This window comes from Miscanthus floridulus, chromosome 16 (genome assembly GCF_019320115.1).
Source record: "Miscanthus floridulus cultivar M001 chromosome 16, ASM1932011v1, whole genome shotgun sequence".
Classification (NCBI taxonomy): Eukaryota; Viridiplantae; Streptophyta; class Magnoliopsida; order Poales; family Poaceae; genus Miscanthus; species Miscanthus floridulus.
In genome coordinates, this window is record NC_089595.1 from 48597796 (window position 1) to 48620434 (window position 22639).

The following is a 22639-nucleotide window of genomic DNA, read 5'->3' on the forward strand; positions in this document are numbered from 1 at the left end:
GTACTCCCTCCACCCAAAATAAGGGTGCATCTCCGTATTTAGAGGATTATATTTATAAAAAATAGCACCCGTTCGTTTGAGCTACTTTTCAGCCATGTAACGGTATTTTTCTCTCACGACATTTCAGCATAAGCCAAATTTCAGCATAAACGAACAGGATGGATATTAATATTAATATCTTTAAATAAGATTAGTATGAAAATATACGATGTGATTAATCTAGTGATGATCATTTTATATTATAAATCTTAATATTTTATTATATAGATTTGGTCAAACTTAAGTTTGTTTGACTCCTCGAAACGTGATATGTGTACTTATTTTAGGGCAGGTAAGGAGCATGGATGAGTTTCAGTTATCTGGTGAGATTTCCTACGGGGCAAAGAGTGGACTGGATAGTGATCAACAAGATTTCATACTTCTACTTAGAGAAAGGTACAATGATGGCTTCTTTAAAGGATGTGGAATGGAAATATTGAGCCAGTGAGTAGCTTGACTGAGGTTTGGGTGCGAGTCAGGGGCATTCCTCCTAAATGGTGCGATTGGGTCACTTTCAGGCAAGTTGCTTCTATAATTGGGAAATTGGTGGAGGTGGACTGGCAATCTCTTTTTGCTAGTTTCTTTGCAATGATGAGAGTTAAAGTGAAATGCCGAGACCTAGTTAAAATTCCCTAGAAGGGGGTCATGGAAATGAAGGATGAGCTTTTTGTGATCAGCTTCAAAACAGAAGGCTTTGAGCAGGATATCTGAGAAGACTGGGAAGGATGGAGATGATGGTGGTGGTGATGGTGATAGTGATACAGATTTGGATGAGGATGACCTGCTATCTAATGAAGAGAAAGAGAAGGAGGGTGATCCTACCAGTCCTAAAAATGGCAAACCCTCTGATTCTGCAAATCAAGGGAAGAAAGTAGGTGAACCTCTAGATAAGCAATCTAAGCAGTCTATGCCGAGTGGGAGTAAGACAGTAAGAAACCTTAGTCAAGCTCTTTGTGGTGGAGATGCTAGATAATGATGTCAACAGAGAAGCAATGGAATCTTCATGCATCAGTCTCCTAAAAGCTATGGAAATAGAGGACAGGGAGGAAGTGTAGGTAGAGGATGTTGGTGAGGACTTTTGAACCAGAAGAATGAAAGCATGAATCTGCCATCTGAGTGGCTGTATGGATACTCTAATAGTAGTGGTCAGCTAGATCAGCCTTTACTGAATCAAGAGAGTACCTGAGAGTAATGCCAACAGTTCTGATATTCAACAAATTGATACTGTACCTAGGGTTGAGGTCCAAGAAAAAGTTGGTAAAGTAGCTAGTTATAAACCAAGGAAGAGGGGTTGGGATCCTGTGCTACCAGAAAGGAAAAGCAAACGAGTTCCACTGAGCGGGGTGGAATATGCTAGAAAAAGCACAAGCTCTCAAAAGAAAGAACAACCTGGAAATTGAGAAAGGTAAAAAAGTTTCAAAACAAATTTCTACTTCTTCTTTGTTAGAAATAGCTTCTAGTATTGATCTTGACGTTCCAGCAGAGGAACTGTCTAAGCAAAAAGTAGTCAATCAAGTTCTAGAATTAGAGATAGAAAGAAATAATAGTTTTAGTGTTGAATGTAGTGCTGTAGACTGTCCTGCTAAGGTAGACATAAGGAAAAGGTGACTTCTATTGGAAGTCAACAAAAAGTTGATTCTGATCATATAGGATGTAGTTTCTCTACAGTAAATGGGAACTCTCTGGATGTTAGTGGAACTGCTGGTTCCAACTGTCATAGATCTTCCTGGAAAAAATAATAGGGGCTCAAATCCCACAACTCCTGATGGGAGGATTAGTAAGGCTGAGGACTTGAACATTTTAGAGGCTGAGATTGAGAAATCCTAGAATAAAGTAGTTAATAGGAAGAAGAGCAAGAAAAGGAAATGATATGTCTCTTTTGGAATATAAGAGGTTTGGGCAAAATAGGAAGATTACCTGCTTTAATTAATAGGATTAGAAGTACTAGAGCTGATTTTGTAGGTGTCATTGGAAACTAAGAGGAGTCTTTCACTCTTGGTTATCTTAGATCTCTTACTGGTAATGTGCCTTTTGATTGGTTCCTATCTTCCTGCCAAAAAGTCTGCTGGTGGCATTCTGGTTGGTAGCAATAGTGATAAATTTTCTGCTACTTTAATTTCTACTTTAAAGTTTTCTGTCAGCATTATGTTGCAAGGATACAAAGACGGGTTTTCGCTGGAAATTAGTAGTAGTTTATGGTTCCCCTTATGAGGAGGGAAAGGAATCTTTTATAAAAGAATTACATTCTATTATGGAGTCCCTGGCAGGGACCGGTCATTTTAGGTGGTGACTTTAATCTGATTATTTTTGCTTCTGACAAAAACAATGCTAGAATTAATTATAGATGGGCTGATGCTTTTTAACGAATGGGTGCATAAGTGGGCTCTGTTGGAACTCAATGCATCCAATAGAAAATTCACTTGGACCAATAACCAAGACAATTTGGTAATGGCCAAAATAGAAAGAATTTTTGTGTCTCCTGAGTGGGATAGTGGCTTTCCTTTAGCAACTGTTAAGTATCTAGATAGAATCCCCAGTGATCATAATCTTCTGGTCTTGGAAACTAGTTCTAATGTATTTTTTGGTAAGAAACATTTTAGATTTGAAAAGTGGTGGCTCTACCAAGAGGGTTTTTTCTGACATTGTCGAGAAAGCTTGGAATACTCCGTGTAATTTGGCTAATAGTTTAGATAAATGGCAATTCAAAATTAGGACTCTTCGAAGGTTTGTTAGGGGTTGGGCTATGAATGAAGTGTCTAGGCTGAACAAATATAAAAATGAGCCTGCTTTGGAATATAATGATTTGGATGTCAAGTTCGATTCTAGAATGTTATCTGAGACACAGAGAGATAGATTAGACTTTGTTTCTAAGGAGTTAGAGAAGATTTGTGCCTTAGAGGAGATTAAGGACGAGGCAAAGGTCCAGAGACAGAAATATCTTAGAAGGGGATAGGAATACAACATATTTTCATGTTGTAGCTAACCAAAGAAGTAGAAAGAAGAGGGTAGAGGTTTTGGAAGGCCCTAATGGTCTAGTGGAAGACCAGAAGGGGATGATAGACATTGCGTTAAATTTTTACAAACATCTATTTAGGAGAGAAGAGAAACCTCCTATCTCGTTAGGTCAGGATTTTTGGAGTCAGGAGGATTTAGTGAGTAATAGTGAGAATGAGGTGATTACAGCTCCTTTCTCTGAAGGAGAAATTAAGGAAGTTGTTTGGAGTTGCTATGCTGATGGTGCTCCTGGTCCTGATGGGCTCTCATTTATGTTTTATCACAATTCTAGGATTTGATTAAGGCTGATTTGGTTGATATGTTTAATGATTTTCATAGAGGGGATCTTGATTTGAAAAGACTTAACTTTGCAATGATTTCCCTCATTCCTAGAGTAGAGGAAGTTAGATCCATGAAGAATTTTATACATATTAGTCTTATTAACTGTAATTTTAAGGTGTTCTCCAAAGTGTTAACTCTTAGATTAGGAAAGATTATGAATAGATTGATTTCTCCTCAACAGAGTGCCTTTATTCAGGGTAGGTATATTTTAGAGAGTGTTGTGATTGCTCACGAATTAGTGCATAGTCTTAGCAAGTCAGGTGAACCTGGGATAATCCTAAGTTAGACTATGAGAAGGCTTATGATAGAGTTAATTGGAACTTTTTGTTTGAAATCCTTAGAACTAGAGGTTTTAGTAATACTTGGATTTATTGGATTAGACATCTAGTCATAGGTGGCTCTGTGGGAGTCAATCTTAATGGTGAGGAAAAGTAGTTTTTTCAAACCTGGGAAGGGGTTAAGGCATGGTGATCCTATCTCTCCCTTGCTTTTTAACTTAGTAGGTGATGTTCTCACAAAAATGCTCCGGAAGGGGGCTGAGAGGGGTATCATTAAGGGAATTGCTGAAAACTTTAGAGTAGATGGTATTGTGTCGTTGTAGGTATGCATACGACACCATTCTTTTTTCTAGAGTTGAGGAGGAATATACTATGAACCTGGAAGGTATTCTCATTTGGTTTGAACAGTTGTCTAGGCATGAGGATCAATTTTCATAAAAGTGAATTAATCCCAATGAATGTTGAACCTGAAGTAGTTCATAGTCTTGCTCATTTGTTCTCCTGTCCGGTTGGTAGCTTACCTATCAAATATTTAGGGGTTCCTCTGCATTTTGAGAAGCTCAGTAGGGAGGACATTCAGCCTCTAGTAGATAAAATGTTGAAAAAGTTGGCCGGCTGGAGAGGTAGACCATTGTCCTATGCAGGAAAACTAGTTCTGATTAAGTCTTGTTTAGCTAGTATTCCTGTATACTTACTCTCGTTTATTAAATTTCCTAAATGGGCCATTAGAATTCTAGACTCACATCTGGGTAACTGCTTATGGGATGATAGCCCTACTGCCCGCAAAATTCATTTGGCCAACTAGGAAAGTGTGAGTATGATGAAAGAGTATGGAGGTCTAGGTGTTCCTAACTTGAGAGATTTAAATTTGTGTCTCTTAGCCTCTTGGATCAATAGGTATAATTTAGATGGTGATAAGATGTGGAGGCAATTTTTAGGTTTCAAGTATAAAACATGCTAGACCAAACATGTTTTATAGCTCCTCCACTGGTGCTTCTGAATTCTTTAAAGGTATGATGAGAGCTGCTTCTGCAGCAAAAATGGGTTATAGATGGCGTATAGAAAATGGCAATAAGTGCAAATTTTGGAAAGATAATTGGTTAAGTACTTCTAGTCTAGCTATTCAATACTAGGAGATCTATGTGTTAATTAATGAGAAGAATGCTACTGTTGCATCCCTTTGGGATGGCAGTGATGTGAAATGTACTTTCAGAAGATGTGTTGATGGTAGATTATACAATCTTTGGTTAGAAGTAGTCCAGTTAGCTTCTACTATCATTTTTACTAATGAGGAAGATTATCTAATTTGGCAATTTAATTCTCAGGGTGTTTACTCTTCACCATCCTTGTACAAAGTCATTAATTTTAGGGGAATTCCTCATGTATATGTTCCTGTTGTTTGGGCACTGAAGGTCCCACATAGAGTCCATTTTTTTCCTATGGTTATTGTCGAAGAATAAAGTTCTGACTAGAGATAATTTGAGTATTAGGAAGAAGATCAAGGATTCTACTTGTTTGTTTTGTTCAGAGGCTGAAATTGTCAATCATTTATATTTTGATTGTGATAGTAGCAAAGCAACTTTGGTCCATTCTTTCTGAAATCTTAAATAAGCAAGTTGGTACAGACTTTGTGTCTATAGGAACTACTGTGGATTAGCAATAGAAAATTTGTAGTGGAGAATATTTTTTGTGCTGCTGCCCTATAGGGTCGTGGAAACTAAGAAATAGCCTGTGTTTTCAGGGAATGCTCTGGGTCGATGCGCGAGTGCTGGTAGTGAAGATAACAGCTATGCTGCACAGTTGGAGTCCTCTATGTCCGAAGGAGAAAGTCCCAGAATTTCTAGATCGCCTGGACAAGCTGAAAAGCTTCGCTACAAGACCTCACCTGACCTACCTAGTTGAGTCAGGATGAATGACCAATGGGAACGTGTCTTATATCAAGCTGGGGCTGATTGGAAGAACAATGCTTTACCTGATGAAGCTAAAGCCCTGCTGGCCAATGGGGATGACCTAGAGAAGATGGTGCGTGAAAGGAACTGGATTAACTTTTCGAGCCTTACGGAAGCCTGGAGAATGCAATGTCTGATGTCAGTAGTTACACTTGTTGTTCTTGTGCTTTCTGTTTTGCCTGATGAGGCTTTATGTGCTCAGGTGGAATTCTGAACTCTGAGATTTTGTAAGGCACTAAACGGTTTGGTCTTTGCAATATAAAAGCTGAGGGCCACCCTTGAACTCTAAAAAAAATGTCTATATTTAAATATGTATTTTTTTTATCAAAATCTTTATTTTTAGGAACCAAGAGTTTGTTGGAGTTGCTCTGATCTCAATCTCGATCGAGCACTCACAGCCATCAATCACCCTTTTTGTCCGTGTAGCGGCAACTCACCGAAGACGCAGGCAGAGACGCGCGCGCACGTCCTGACCCGCGTCACCCGCCCCTCGGCCCTGTCACTTTCGAGCGAGCGCGTGTGTGCGCTCAGTGAGCCAGTGACCATCCTCCCACCCTGCTCTCCTCGGCTCCCCCACCAAGAACCCCAAGATTCGCTCGCCCGGCCGGCCGACATGGCCAGATCGGCGCCGGGGCCGCCGCCGCAAGACTACGCGGCCGCGGGCTCCGGCCATCGCGCCTCCTCCTCCTCCTCCTCGCCCGCCGCGTCCTGCGTCGTGGCGGTCCTCTTCCTCCTCCTGGCCGCCGGCGGCGCGGCGGCGGCGCTGTTCGTGCTCTTCCGCCCGCGCGCGCCTGCCATCGCCGTGACGGCCGTGCAGCTGCCCGCCTTCTCCGTGGCCAACGGCACCGTGGCCTTCACCTTCCAGCAGCTGGCCTCCGTGCGCAACCCGAACCGGTCCCCGCTCGCGCACTACGACAGCTCCCTCCACGTCGCCTACGCCGGCGGCGAGGTCGGCTCCATGTACATCCCGGCCGGCCAGATTGACGGCGGCCGCAGGCAGTACATGGCCACCAGCTTCACCGTCCCCGCCTTCGCCGTCTCGGTCTCCGCCGCCGCCGCCGCGGCGCAGCCGACCACCATCTCCGTCCCCGCGTCCGGCCCGTCCCCGCACGTCACTGCGGCTCTAGTGCAGGGGCCGGTGATGGAGGTGGACTCGCTGCTGCGGGTCAAGGGCAAGGTCACCGTTCTCAAGGTGTTCACCCACCACGTCGAGGCCGCCAAGGTGTGCCGCATTGGCGTCTCGCCGGCCGACGGCCGCGTGCTCGGCTTCCGGTGCTGACCGTCGGCCGATCTCACTAATGCTGGCCGCCCCCGCCCGGCCAAGATCTGACAATCTCATCACCCCTTCAGCCTGGTCGGTAGGCCCTGCTCTCCAAATCAAAAGTAGCCTCTTCGATTCAGACTTCAGTTCAGTCATCAGTGAAATTGTAAGATAAGGTTGTTCGATTTGTAAATTAGATTAATCTCTACGGTTCTCAAGATTTGTTGTACTTCTTTATGCTTGTCTGATTTACTAGATTTTGCGGCCGACGTGTTCTTGTTGTTGTAGATTATCACGGGTATATATTTCATAGTCAGAGTCCAGACCAAACAAAGATTTGGTTCTTGAGATGGCGGTTCTTGTTCCAGTGGGAATATTGGTTGCTTATGTCAACCAAACATAGTGACGGGAAATTAATAATATCAGTTTGCAATGCATTCCGCTTTCATTCTTGCAAAATTCAAGTTGAGATTACCGTAATGGGTAGCAGATTCTTTGGGGGTGATTAGGTCGAGCATATTCTGAGCTCAAGTTGCTATTGTACGAGGCATCATAATTGGGCAAGTACCAGCCTATCCATCCGGGCAGCTGTAGTAACTGTTTAGGGCAGGAACAAGAAATATTTTCCGCGTTCCAAACTGACCCTTGGTGTTTGGTGAGTATGGTTGTTAGATTACCATCATGGGTAGCAGATCAGGACGGCAGTGGTTACTCAGGCCCAGTTTAGATTGCGAAAAATTTGGCAAAACGACATTGTAGCGTTTTCGTTGTTATTTGGCAATTAGTGTCTAATCATAGTCTAATTAGACTTAAAAGATTCGTCTCGTGGATTTTGTCTAAACTGTGTAATTAGTTTTATTTTTTATTTATATTTAATACTTCATGCATACGTTTTCGTATTCGATGTGACGGGAAATCTTAAAAAATTTGGCGTTTTTGGAGGCAACTAAACAGGCCTCACTGTGAATCATGTGCTGCCGACGTTTCGGGGTTTTCCGGCCGTCAGGTTTGGACCTCATCACTTTCCACAAAAAAACTGGTAGGTTAGATTTTGATTAAAAAATTATAAAATAAAAATATTCTTAAAAGGAATTAGAACCTTTTTTTTTGGTGAAGAACAACTTAAATACAACCTATATAAACTTATTTCACTTAAAAAGAATTAACTAAAAATTGCTATGTATGAAAACGACAAACGTTTCTAGTGATTCTCATTTCTTATCTAACCCGTTTGACAATGATTTTATCAATTCTCATAATCAGAAACATTTCTGGTTGACAAACGGGTCCTAAATTACACAGTCCTAGTAAAACTACCTAAAGAAACTATACATTGTAACTGCCCTTAACGATGCAATTAGTGCAGTAGCATGAATAATCCGACATATTTGGTGGATGGGACGAGATAGTCCTATATTTCTAAATAATGACCGACCAAAATAATAATAACATTAGCAAAAATGTACTGTCAACGTAAACTCCAAAAAATGAAGAGCCTGACAATAAAGCTCCAATGTTAGCTTGATCAGTGATCAGATCACACACGCGCACATGTGCTCCAACTTTGTATTTGTAGTGACAAATTATTGGTGGGGCCCCCGTGGGCCTATTCTACCCACCACGTGAAACGAAAGTTGGAGCCAGCCGAGCTATGCTCACTTTTCACGCCAATTGTTCGATATTTAGGTGATTGACTGTAGTAGATATGTAAAATACCGTAGTCAAACATTTTTCTCCTAATCCAGATCAACTATGTCACAAGAAGGTTGAATGGTTTGGCCCCAGCAAGTCCTGGGCGTTTGTCCCCAGCAAGTGTAATATTATGTGACAACATGATTATGTTAAGTGTTCATACGTTAAGTGTTCATACGATATAACAATAGTAATATTACACAGAGAACACATATTTTCTATTTTTACATACTTTTAACTATTTAAAAACTATTTAATAAATATAAACCTGAATAAATCTATAACTCAGTCACACATAATCCAATGAGCGTGAAATTTTATTTCGTCTCAAACATACAATGATTAGTTCACCATAAAAATTTCACCACAATAAAACCACAAAAACTACAACTATGAATTAATCATAGAAAAACATAGATCTAAAGCTAGAGCAAAAATTCTGTACCAAATCATACCATATCATATGCTTACTGTGTAGATCTACTCATGTGGAATCCAATAAAATGAGATTTTCGATTTTATGATTTTTTGTAATTTACTATGATTTCTTAAAGATTCAGCCAAAATAAATATAAAAGAAAAAGAGAAAAATCATCTAGAGAAACAATTAGGGAGGTCATATATCCGGTTTGAAAAGATGGGGAGGAGTTATGTCCGATTTTCTAGTTTAGGGAGGAAAAACTGACTTTTGTGATAATTGAGGAAGACAAAGTAGACTTTTTCCATGCAAAATCAAGAATTCACCTTCCTTGTTGCTTGCTTGGGCTAAGCTTAAGCTCTTGTGGTCTAGGATGTTGGAAAGGCCATATTGGCTAATGGGCTAGAGGTTGGAAAGGACATATTGGCTAAATTTTAGGCTCCTCTCTCTGGTCTAGGGCATCGCACACCAACACACGTCAACACTCAACAGCAGCAGCAAAATCCTATTTTGAATTGAACATAGTTTGGCAAAGTTGCCTGGGGCTGTTTGGTTTGAGCCCTGGCCTAGGGGGCTGCACCCAGGCACATGCATCCGACCCCAGGCGTCCAAAAACCAACACCTGGGATGCATGTCATGCAGATTTGCCAGGGCATCAACCAAACTAACCCAAATTTGGGTTGCACCCAGGCACATGCATCCGACCCCAGGTGTCCAAAAACCAACGCCTGGGATGCATGCCAGGCAGATTTGCCAGGGCGTCAACCAAACTAACCCAGATTTTAGACTTTTGTGGGGCTACACCCAGGCACATGCATCCGACCCCAGGTGTTCAAAAACCAATGCCTAGGATGCATGCCAGACAGATTTGCCAGGGCGTCAACCAAACTATCCCAGATTTTAGACTTTCTATTTTTCTAAATAAGTGAAAATAGAGAGATGTTTCATAGCTTCAAGAGAGAGGGATAGGTTCGTAGTTTTTAACTAAATAACTTATTGTTTTCCACAATTCACAGCTGAACTAAACAGATCCATAGGCTTCCAAACCTGTTACTAGAGCTAGTATATTCCCACTATTTTAACAGCATTCTAGAAAATGGATCCAGTCAATTAGTTAGTCCCATTCTCTTCGCTATAACATCCATAGTCTATCAAATAAACATGAACATTGATCACTTCTTGAGCCCAATACCTTCATAACAGAACTCAAACGACACAAGAACGTAATACAGGCATTTTTGGGCCAACTTGTAAGATTTCTTGAATTCATTACACACAATTACTTTACAAGAACATTTTACACCCTACAATTTTACTGGTACAACATTGCAACGGCAGAGACTATAATGAAAACATAACAACATGACAATTTTGAAACAAGCCAGCCAAATAGCACAATATTTTCTTTCTTTTTCAAGCGGTAGAGTCTTACCGCCTGTGACCGGAAGGTCTCGGGTTCAAGTCGCGGTCTCCTCGCATTGCACAGGCAAGGATAAGGCCTGCCACTGACATCCTTCCCCAGACCCCACACAGAGCGGGAGCTCTCTGCACTGGGTACGCCCTTTTTTCTTTTCAATCGTCTCCCTTGCTCAGCTGCAAAGGTTAGGAATGCAGGCTCCATCCAGGGTTGGTCTGCTCTTTCCAGATCCGCCCAGTCACCCTCAACTTCAGCTCCTTCCTGTCACCGCCCGAGAAGAACAGCGCCATATTCCTCTGGATGACGAGGCCATCATGGCTGTCACGGACCTTGCGGTGGCTGTCACGGATGCTTCTAGGAGTACCTTCCCATACCATTTTCCTCCCATTACCACCAACCTCTAGGCTATATGTATAGTTCCTTGCTTCATTCTCATCACCCATGAATCGGAGGAAAGCCATATACACTGGAGCCATTCCGAGCTGGAATGCCTCAAAGTGCAGGCAGAAGTACTGCCCAAAACAATGGAATACCTGAACAGAAACACAACATTCAACCAGTCAAATTACTTGAGAATACATATTTTACTTGTTAACCATGGATCATAAGGCCAGCAATGTTTTAAATATATGATGTTTAGGACAAGTAATTTGTTCATACATCGTACATCTAAAACTAGATCGAATAGCAGATAAGGAATAATTCAGAGCTAGTTTAATCTTACTGTTAGCATCCAGGTGGCATTTTCAACCTCTCGCGGATTGGATTTGACGTATCTATGGTTGAACGTGCAGCCACTGTGCATATCAACTTTGTGATCATCCCTCAAATGTGCAACAAGGAATGGAATATCACCAGCCACAGCACATTCAGAGCCAGCGTAGGGGCAGTTATATGGCCTGAAGCTGCACTGCGCTTCATGCTTTATCTTGCTGTAGTATGGGAAGATCTCTGGGCAACCTAAAGAGCAGTACTTACAGGGAAGCTCAAGCGACTCTGCTACTTTTTCCAATGCTAAGCACCTGATATCACCAAGCTCTTGTCTGCATGTAGGGCACCGGTTGTGCACCCTGGCCTTGCATGTTGAACACAAAGTATGTCCATTTTGACACTGTTAAAAAAGCAAATAAATTCAGCAATCAACTATGGAAGTATTCTACTGAAAGGGCTATAGTTGATGAATAAGCTTTACAGAACCACAAAATGGAACCATATTCATTTGTCTACTGTATTATATATGCTTCTAGCATTACGAAAAAAATTGCATGTTCCCTCTGAATTGAAGTGGTTCCACAGAACATGTGGATAATCCTGAAAGAAACTGCACAGATCAAAGTAATAGGAAAACTGCTCTAAAGATGTCTGCCTAGGTGGAACTTAATCACCTCCCAGCCTGCCCAGGAGGTGCGGGCGTGTTTGGATGGTGGCGTCACATTCTTGCCTGGCCCAGGCAGCAACACCAGGCGTCCGTTTTCGTCTGCCAGTGGCCAGAATCATTTGCCTAGATTGCCATCCAAACACGCCCAGGTGCCACCCCACTGCCTGGCTTGCTAACTAGCACTCGGTTTGATTCCAAATCCACATTTTTTATGTCATTAATACTTATGAGTTCATAACTAAAGATTATTAAGTTTAGCACACAGAGGGAACTGATTAGTGATTCCTGGCCCCAGATTTATTTGAAAAAGAAAAGGAAAGCAAAAAAAAAAAAAAAAAAAAAAAATCAACGAGGGGAGAATACATGGATGAGGTCGAGAGATAACTTTCCTCTTGATTCGAAAAGGATTCCACCTTATTTTCCATGCAGGAATAGGCTCCTAACAAGACAATCCAAGGTCTCAATCCACCTTATCTCCAGATGAAGCTTGTTAAATCGAGCCTCGACTTGAAAACAGCTATTTGGCTCCCTCAAATTCTAAAAACTGTGCAAAATACCTCATAATGTGGCATCCAATTTAGAAAAAACAATAAGTTTTAGTATTATCATATGAACTGCGATGCAGGAAAGACCAAACCACCTGCTTCCACTTTTCCAATCTGCTATCATTCATGTATGATCCAATGGTACAAATAATTTTTTTGAGATTTTCCATGATTAGGATGCCACATCAAGACTGTGTTGCCCGCTAGGACGGCATGCAAATCAAATCATGGTTGTCAAGTGCCAATAGGGTATTCTTGCATTGGTTTAAGAGTTTGAAGGTGCCTATGTTTGCATTTAGTCTGATAGTTCACTTCTTGACTTGCCACGAATACCTTTTCTTACTTCCAATTTTCACAGGAGAGCTGCCCATCATTATGTAAGGAATGAATAAAGATCAATCCACCTTACAAAAACCAGAGACAAACCCAACCAAACACTCACAAAAAAAAAAGAAACAACAGTCAGGTTAAATACAGTCCAGACTCCAGAAGCAACAAGCAATGGGAATAAACGAAAATAAATAAAAGGACCATCATGGGTCAACACTCTGTTATGAAAAGGCTACCGGATAGATGGATTAGCAGAGAGACCCCAGATAGCCACCTTTCCTCGGGGACTATCTTAGGATTTCTTCTTGCTTGCCTCTAACGGATACATGGTGGTCCCTTTTATAGAGACAACTTACTTAACCGAATCAATCTATCTTATTCCTTTCCTAACAAACCAAATCAATCTAATCTAATCAGGTCCTGGTACTGTTCACGTAGCACTGTTATTCCTTTGCCTAACAAACCAAATCAATCTAATCTAATTCTAGGCGCCACCTATCTACAGTGTCGCGTGGGTCCCCTGGGCTGGCTCCACCTGCCATAACACACTCTAGCTGTTATGACCGGTATACAATATACCAGGCACCGGTGTACAAGTGGCTAGGGGCGCCCAGATCAGCCCAGATCAGATAGGTGGCACCTAGAATTAGATGGGCTAATAGCCAAATTATCCTTGTGTTTTATTTTTTGCTATTTTCCCCAAATAGATATTTATTTCTTAAAATAGGGCCTCTTAGAGGGGATATATATATCTTGTAAACATTATTGAAGCCTTGAAGGAATCAAGCAAGGCAAACATTATTTGCCTGGCCTCAAGGGCCGAGGGCTGCATACGTGACTTCCTTGCCTCCCTGCCTCCTCTCACGCACAGCCCTAGGGCAGCAGCAGCGAGCAACCGTCGCCTCTTCCTCTCGCCGCCACGGCAGCCACGCCGTCACCGAGAGATCAGACCTCGCCCTCCCCTCTTCCATCCCTACAACCTCCGCAACAACTCCGGTAGGACCTCACGTCCTATCAATTTGGTATCGGAGATGCCAGGATCCCCTCCCACCACCACCGTGCCGCCCCCTGCCACCACCTCTCCATTGACGGTCACCACTTCCCCGCTGCCTGTTACTTCAGCGCCGGCTGCACCTTCGTCGTCCATGCCGGACCAGTTGGCTGCGGTGGTCGCCGACCTTGCTCGCTCCGTCGCCGCCATCCAGTCCTACCTTTTCAGCATGCAGCCGCCGCAACCGGCCAGCTGGCCGCTGCCGCAATCAGCCGTGGCCTCACTGCCGCCGGTTTTCCCCTACGGGCTGCCCGGTTACGGGACGCCGACGTCTTCGTTCCAGGGCGTGCAGCCGACCGCCCCTGCTGCGGATGCCGCCTTCTCCTTCGCCGATCCCGTCTTATGCTTTGGCATCGACGATGGGGCCGGTGTACACGATGGCGACTGCCCCGGCGGCCACGACGAGAGTCGCTCCAGCACCCACCACAGGCGCCGTGGTCCTTCACGGTGGGCCCCAAGTCTCCGATGGGATCTTCTATAGGGGCTCTCATGGTTCCCTCCTCTACGGTGGCAGCTCGCCGCCTGGTCACCCCGGCGCGTCGCCGTCCTCAGGCAGCGCTGCCTGTTACTTCAGCGTCAGCTGCACCTTCGTCGTCCACGCCGGACCAGTTGGCTGCGGTGGTCGCCGACCTTGCTCGCTCCGTCGCCGCCATCCAGTCCTACCTTTTCAGCATGCAGCCGCCGCAACCGGCCAGCTGGCCGTTGCCGCAATCAGCCGTGGCCTCACTGCCGCCGGTTTTCCGCTACGGGCTGCCCGGTTACGGGACGCTGACGTCTTCGTTCCAGGGCGTGCAGCCGACCGCCCCTGCTGCGGATGCCGCCTTCTCCTTCGCCGATCCCGTCTTATGCTTTGGCATCGACGATGGGCCGGTGTACACGATGGCAACTGCCCCGGTGGCCACGACGAGAGTCGCTCCAGCACCCACCACAGGCGCCATGGTCCTTCACGGTGGGCCCCAAGTCTCCGATGGGATCTTCTATAGGGGCTCTCATGGTTCCCTCCTCTACGGTGGCAGCTCGCCGCCTGGTCACCCCGGCTCGTCGCCATCCTCAGGCAGCGCTGCCGAGCCAACAACCCACGGTTCCAGTTCGGGCACGCATCCCCCGCATTTCTACAAGCTAGAATTCACGACCTATGACGGCGTTGATGATCCCCTAAACTGGCTAAACCACTGCGAGCAGTTCTTCCGTGGTCAGCGTACCCTGGCCTCGGATCGCGTCTGGCTGGCCTCCTATCATCTGACTGGCGCAGCACAGACTTGGTACTATGCCCTCGAGTAGGATGAGGGCATGCCTACATGGGACCGCTTCAAGGAACTCTGCAATCTCTGTTTCGGACCGGTGGTTCGTGGCACCCGCCTGTCCGAGCTCGCCCAGCTGCCGTTCCTGTCGACGGTCCAGGACTACTCAGACCGCTTCAATGTGGTACTGTGCCATGCCCGCAACCTGTCCGCCCTCGGAAGGCCGAACTGTTTGTGGGTGGCTTACTAGAGCACATCAAGGTGGACGTGGAGCCGTGTGAGCGCCAGGATCTCCAGACTGCCATGCACATAGCACAGGCCTTTCGAGTGTCGCAGCTGCTGCCATGACGCTAGCCCCTGCCCAGTGTGGGGCACGGCCACCACAGCGCCCAGGCCTACCAGTGCCTCCTCGGCCGACTACAGCAGCACCAGCAGGCCCGGGCGCCCCTCTTGCTCTGCCCGCACCTCCACCAGCGGCTGGCCAGCAGGCTCTGGCTCGTCCCTTCCGTCGGCTGTCATAGGCTGAGCAGCTGGAGCGCCGTTGCCAGGGTCTCTGTTATAACTGCGACGAGCCCTATGTCCGCGGCCACCAGTGCCAGTGGCTCCTCTACTTGGAGTCGGCCGACTTCCTCGACGACATACCTGCTGAGGTCGCAGCCATGGCTGCCTTTCCGGAGGACGCTGCTGCTCCAGCGGATGTGCAAGATGCAGCAGCCCAACCGACGGTCTCCCTCTACTGCCATCGTCGGTATTCAGACGGAGAACGCCATGCACTTACTTGTCTCTATTCATGGCCACCGCCTCGTGGCGCTTCTCGACTCCGGCTCCACACATAACTTCATCGACGCCGACCTCATGTGCTGCCTACGCCTGTCCACAGCACCACATCCCACCATGCGGGTCTTGGTGGCCAATGGGGACCGAGTGCATTGTGAAGGGGTCGCTCATGACGTGGCGCTGGCCATTGGCACAGAAGAGTTCTCCATCAGCTGCTTCGGCAGTCAATCTCGGTGGCTTTGATGTCATCCTGGGTGTCGACTTCCTCCGCATGCTCGGTCCTATCCTCTGGGACTTTGAAGACCTGTGCATGGCCTTCACGCGGGGCTCTCGGCGCATCCTATGGACGGGCCTCGGCTCCCCCCGCGACGACATACGAGAGCCGGCGGTCCGTGCAGTGGCATGCAGCTCCTGAACAGCCCTTGCTGGACCGCCTCCTCCGCCAGTTTGACGACGTGTTCGCTGAGCCGTGTGGTCTGCCTCCAGCGCGCCCCTACGACCACCGCATCCACCTGATGCCCGGTACCAGCGCCTGTCGTCGTCCAGCCATACCGCTACCCGCAGCTCCAGAAGGACGAGTTGGAGCGGCAGTGTGAGGCCATGCTCACTTAGGGCATCATTTGGCCGAGTACTTCGGCGTTCTCCACTCTATCCTCTTGGTGCAGAAGGCCGATAATACTTGGCGCTTCTGCATCGACTACCGCGCACTCAACGACAAGACATCCAAGGACAAGTTCCCCATCACGGTGGTCGATGAGCTCCTGGACAAGCTCCATGGCGCCCGCTTCTTCACCAAGCTCGACCTCCGATCGGGCTATCACCAGGTGCGCATGCACCCGGAGGACGTCGAGAAGACGACGTTTCGCACACATCATGGCCACTTCGAGTTCCTGGTGATGCCTTTTGGCCTCACAACACGCTAGCTACCTTCCAGGCCCTGATGAACTACGTCCTTCGCCCGTTTCTGTGCAAGTTCGTCCTTGTGTTTTTCAACGACATACTCATCTACAGCATCGTCGTGGGCCGAACATCTACACCACGTCCGCCTCGTCCTCGACGCGCTCCGGGCGCACCACCTCCACCTCAAGCATTCGAAGTGCTCCTTCAGGGCGTCTTCGGTCACTTACCTCAGCCACGTCATCTCCGCCGACGGCGTCGCCATGGACAGTGACAAGGTGGACGCTGTCCCATCGTGGCCTACACTGCGCTCGGCTCGGGGGCTGCACGGCTTCCTCGGCCTCGTAGGATACTACCGCAAGTTCATCCGCGACTTCAGCACGATCGCGGCACCCCTCACTCGGCTCCTGCGCAAAGATGCCTTCTCCTAGACCGAGGAGGCTGAGGCGGCTTTTCAGGCACTCAAGCGCGCCTTGTCAACGGGGCCGGTCCTCCAGATGCCTGTTTTCGACAAGCTGTTCACCGTCGACTGCGACGCCTCCGGCGCCGGTTTTGGGGCTGTTCTCCATCAAGATGGCGGCCCGCTTGCCTTCTACAGCCGCCCGTTCGCCTCTCGTCACCTGAAGCTCGTGGCTTACGGGCAGGGAGTTGATTGGTCTTGTGCAGGCCATGCGACTTGGCGCCCGTATCTCTAGGGGAGTCGCTTCCTCGTCCGCACCGACCACTTCGCCTTGAAGTTCTTGCTGGATCAACACATCTCCACCGTGCCACAGCATCAGTGGATCAGCAAGCTCTTCGGCTTCAATTTCACTGTGGAATACGGCCCAGGCCGGTTGAACACGGTGTCTGACGCCCTGTCCCGCCGCGACTACGGCGCCGTTGCCATTGACGCCGCGGTGCATGCCATCTCAGGGCCCTCGTTTCGCTTCATCGACGACATTCGAGCAGCCACATCCACCGCCGACGATTCCTGCCATCTCCTACAGCAGCTCCAGGATGGCGAGCTCGGTGAGCCATGGCGCCTTGCTGAAGGTCTCCTACTGCATGGGTCCCACATCTATGTGTCGGCCCATGATGATTTACGCCACTAGGTCATCACACTGGCGCATGCCGCTGGACATGAGGGCGCCCAGAAAACGCTCCTAGCGGCTCCAGAGCGACTTCTTCATCCTGGGTGACCGCTCTATGGTCCAGGATTTCATGCTGTCCGTGCAACACGTGCCAGCGGAACAAGACTCAAGCTCTACTTCCAGCGGGTCTGCTACAACCCCTCGACTGTGCCGTCCCAGGTTTGGGCCTGACATTTCGATGGATTTTGTCGAGGGCCTGCCCAAGGTCAATGGCAAGTCTGTGATCCTCACGGTGGTCGATCGCTTCTCCAAGTATGCACATTTCATCGCGCTCGGCCACCCCTACACTGCTGCCTCCGTCGCCCGTGCCTTCTTTGACAACATCGTGCGTCTACACGGGTTTCCCTCCTCCATTGTCAGTGACAGAGATCCGGTGTTCACAGGCCATGTGTGGCGTGATTTATTCAAGATGGCAGGCGTCACATTGCGCATGAGCACGGCCTTTCACCCCCAGACGGACAGTCAGTCTGAGGTTGTCAATAAGGTGCTGGGCCATGTATCTTCGTTGCGTCACAGGTGACCGGCCTAGTGCGTGGGTCGAGTGGCTGTCATGGGTGGAGTACTGCTACAACACATCCTTTCACTCTGCCCTGCGTGCTAACTCCATTTGAGGTGATCTACGGTCGGCCTCCGCCTGCCTCTATTACCGTATACAGCGGGGACAACCCTGTACTGACAAGGTGGATGTTCTCCTTCGCGATCGTGATGCCTTTCTCGCTGAGGTTCGCGAGCACCTCCTCCAGGCACAACAGCTAGTCCAAGAAGTACTATGATGCCTCTCATCGTGATGTGGAGTTTGCTGTGGGCGATTGGGTGTGGCTGCGCCTCCTTCACCGCACAGCACAGTCCTTGGAGCCCCGGGCCAAAGGTAAGCTTGGCCCTCGCTACGCTGGGCCATTCCAGGTGCTTGAACGCATTGGACAGGTGGCCTACCGTCTTCAGCTGCCCGAGGGTGCTCGCCTTCACGGTGTCTTCCATGTGGGACTGTTGAAGCCGCACAAAGGTGACCCTCCAGCCGCTCCAATAGCGCTGCCTCCGATGCTGGATGGTCGCCTCCTTCCGGCGCCTGAACGTGATCTCTGTGCTCAGCTTCGTCGAGGTGCTTGGCAGGTCCTCATCAAGTGGCACGGTTTGCCCGAAGACGACGCTACTTGGGAGCCACTCCAGGAGTTCCAGGATCTCTACCCCAACTTTCAGCTCGAGGACGAGCTGTTTGTCGAGGGGGGGGAGAGATATTATGACCGGTATACAATATACCAAGCGCTGGCGTACAAGTGGCTAGGGGCGCCCAGATCAGATAGGTGGCACCTAGAATTAGATGGGCTAATAGCCCAATTATCCTTGTTTTATTATTTGCTATTTCCCTAAATAGATATTTATTTCTTAAAATAGGGCCTCTTAGAGGGGATATATATATCTTGTAAACATTATTGAAGGAATCAAGCAAGGCAAACATTATTTGCCTGGCCTCAAGGGCCAAGGGCTGCATAAGTGACTTCCTTGCCGCCCTGCCTCCTCTCACGCATAGCCCTAGGGCAGAAGCAGCGAGCAACCGTCGCCTCTTCCTCTCGCCGCCACGGCACCACGCCGTCGCCGAGAGATCAGACCTCGCCCTCCCCTCTTCCATCCCTACAACCTCCACAGCAACTCCGGTAGGACCTCACGTCCTATCACTAGCACACCTGATGTGCGTGCCTACCTGAAGTTACATGCTAGTACCACATACACTAAAACAATTATTGCTCCAAATCCATCTCAAGCAAAAGCAGCTTGAAACACCTATGATCTTTCTTCAATTAATCAGAGTTCTATGTCATAAGAAGATATAAACACTGTGCACAAATTCCTACTATGGACAACGAAAAAATCAGTCACAGAATAAAGGAAAACTTATATCCCTTTCATTTAGCTCAGCTGTTATTTCTTGACCACTGAACTCAATGGAGAGAACTAGAAAGAGAGAAAAAGTGGCTACAAACTTACATCAGCAAGTTCATCCAAAACAAGAAGCACATTTTATCAAAAATAAAAAATGAAAAACAAGCAGATTAGCAAGAGAATATTAAATAAAAATCAAGGCCGAGCACATCAACAAGTGAGCCTAGTAAATAAAACTCAAAGGTAAGGTCATCTCAGAGACTCAGACCATACCAGTTGAATCAAAGCAAAGGATTGTCATGAAATTTGGGTTCTCTGTGAGAAATATACTGTTCTCTTCCAGTTCATCTCGTTCTCCATCAAAGTGAACAGTCCATGTTTTCAACAATTACAAGGCAGTGGATCATGATCGAGATCATTTAGGTTCACAAGTATTTCCTAGGTAGACTAGATAAAGCACCAGCATGCCAGTACCTTTTAGGTACGTCGACTATTACTAACAGGATAAAATGAGACCGAGAAGAAACAAATAAGCATCTTGACATTTTGTTTCTCACTATTCCAAAGCATTTGCAGCTAGGGAAAAGAACAAATGCAATATTTGTATCCTCAAAAAATCCAAATAGACCTGCTTGCGTAGGACTAGGAGAGACTCCGTGTAGCATAACGCGTTCAACTCAGATCCATAGCGGAATACATGATTCATCTGAAATCTAACGCAAAACTGACCAAATCGTCTGACAAAGAAGGCCCAATTCGCAGATGGTTTTACAGTCGAGTAAACGCACCCAATTAGACATTCTAATCGCAATTAATTCGAAGCTAAATGACCCGGTCAACAGCGAGCAAATTACCCATTCCTAGGAGGGAAATCCGCCAAGGATGGGTCAATTTGATTCGATTCCTCTGTAAAGATCCCGGCTTTCCCCACCGAGATCCCCAAATCCGCACGCAATCCCATCTGAAATCGGTGCACCGGGAGCAAGGCACCAACCTGATGGATGGGCGGGAACATGGAGTTGGTGCAGACGGGGCACTCGAGCAGCTCGTGCACGCTGGTCGCCGGCGGGCCCCCGCTTGCTCCCGCTGCCCCCGCCGCTAACGCACCCGCCGGGCCCGCCCCGCCGCCCCCGGCATTCACCTTGGGGAACGCGCGGCCGGCACCCGAGGATGGGAGGTGGGCGGGGTGGAGCGGCAGGCCGAGATGGCCGTGGTGGCCGTGGTGCGGGTGGCCGTCGACGTCGTCCACGTCCATGGCAGCGTCCGGGAGGGAGAGGCACTCCACGCTGTCCATGTCCATGGCCGCGCCGCGTCCCGCGGCTGAGGTGGGGCTGGATTCGTTTGGGGGTGCGCTGGGTTGGGTTGCCTGGGGACGACGACCACGCGGGGCATATTTAACTCTTTACCGTTACATAGATCGGCGGCTCTTCGGATACCTCAACGATTGTGGTTATATTTTCACCGTCAAAAATAAAAAACAGATATAAAAATATTACTTTGGCTCATGTGACGTACCAGCATTCACGTCTTCAGAAATCCAAGTCAGCATATGGGCGTCAAATATCTCTTCTACCCCTGCTATCTTCCTACTCCCAGCGTGTTTGTCATCGGTATCCTGATATGATCCTGCTGTCGTTGCTCGCGTCGAGGAGAAGGAGATGCTGTGACTCGCGTGGAGGGGGAAGGGCCTCCGGTAGGGGGCCTGGCTGGCCGAAGACAAGGCGGCGGCGCGGGGCCCACCACGGGCCATGCTGGGGGCCGGCTCAGTGGCCATAGGGCGCCAGCAGCGCTGCTGTGCAGCAGCACGCGCGCGGGGAGAGGCCTTGGCGGGGCTAGGCTAGCTCACACGACTGCGCGGGGGGTGGCTGTCGGTGCGGGACCCACGGGATACCCCGCAAAGAAGGGAAAAGATCTAGTCTAACTAGGATTCTTCCCCTGTAATCTTAGTAATAGTATTATTCTGTAATCCTACTAGTAACTCTCATCGTAAACTGACTAGGATTCTGACCTCCTGACTATATAAAGGAGGGCAGGGTTCCTAGAGACGGGCGACAATTGTACGACACAACATTTGACAATCAATCCAACGCAAAGGCTAACGCCGACTAGATGTAGGGCTATTATTGAATCACGGTCGAGGGTCCGAACCAGGATAAATCGACTGTCTCTTGCGTTAAACGTCGAGTTCCGCATACGCTGAAGCCCAAACATACTGCCCCAGGGACCCCGTGGCGGGCTATCGGTGGTGAAACATCGACAACTGGCGCGCCAAGTAGGGGCTTTCAGTGACTTTGCATCCGAGAGCTCGATGGACCTCGACAACATGATCTTCTCGACAGGCTCAACCTTCATCTTCGGTTCATGGATCTACAAGGCAGGTGACAATGGCAAGCTCCAAGGCCATCTCCTCGAAGATTCGGATCATCATCAAGACCTTTCTATTTCGGCGACAACGACAGATCAACTTGCTGGAAGATTCGCGCAGCTCGTGATGTCCGATCCGACTCAGATTTTGCAGCTTCACGCATCCGATTCAAACTCAAGTTCCGCTTCCGAGATGGAGTCTTATCCGAGTTCTTTCAAAAAACCGAGTTTTTTTTCGACAAGGCTCCGAGGCACGACGTCAACCTATCAAGGATACAACTCAGAGTACACTCAGAGTACTTTAAAGAAGTCGGGTCCTCTTCCGTTCGGACTCTACAACATGGCGATATCTTATCAGACATGGCTCGAAGGATCCACCAATCCAGTGCTTAGAATGCCACTGAAAGGAGCCCAGGAAGGTCTCGTCTTAACTATAACATCTCAAGACTGCATCGTCCACTGGTAAGGTTCCGTTCCTGAGGATGACGGCACCCAACTAGTCGACGATATGACAACAACAACTCTACCCTACCAAGAAGGAGACTCGATCTGCGACCTAGAAGCCTCTACTGAAGTTATCAACAACTCTAACAGTACGAAAACCAACGCCGATGATAGAACAACTCACGCTCGAGAAGTATTCATGATTCACCATCCT

General features: G+C 47.7%; 1 protein-coding gene and 1 pseudogene across 1 annotated transcript; one reads left to right on the forward strand and one right to left on the reverse strand.

The window, feature by feature from the left end:
• The first annotated feature begins 6066 nt into the window (after nucleotides 1–6066).
• On the forward strand, nucleotides 6067–7288 carry LOC136513925 (uncharacterized). Its single transcript, XM_066507902.1, has one exon. It carries the CDS (start codon nucleotides 6216–6218, stop codon nucleotides 6879–6881), a length of 666 nt encoding a protein of 221 aa, XP_066363999.1. The 5' UTR covers nucleotides 6067–6215; the 3' UTR covers nucleotides 6882–7288.
• A 2895-nt stretch (nucleotides 7289–10183) lies between these two features.
• LOC136512671 (E3 ubiquitin-protein ligase SINAT5-like) lies at nucleotides 10184–20993 on the reverse strand (annotated as a pseudogene).
• Between the last annotated feature and the right edge of the window lie 1646 nt (nucleotides 20994–22639).

Bases quoted from the DNA above. Each gene is read 5' to 3' on its own strand.
- LOC136513925 (XM_066507902.1), top strand. From the start codon at position 6,216: ATGGCCAGATCGGCGCCGGGGCCGCCGCCGCAAGACTACGCGGCCGCG.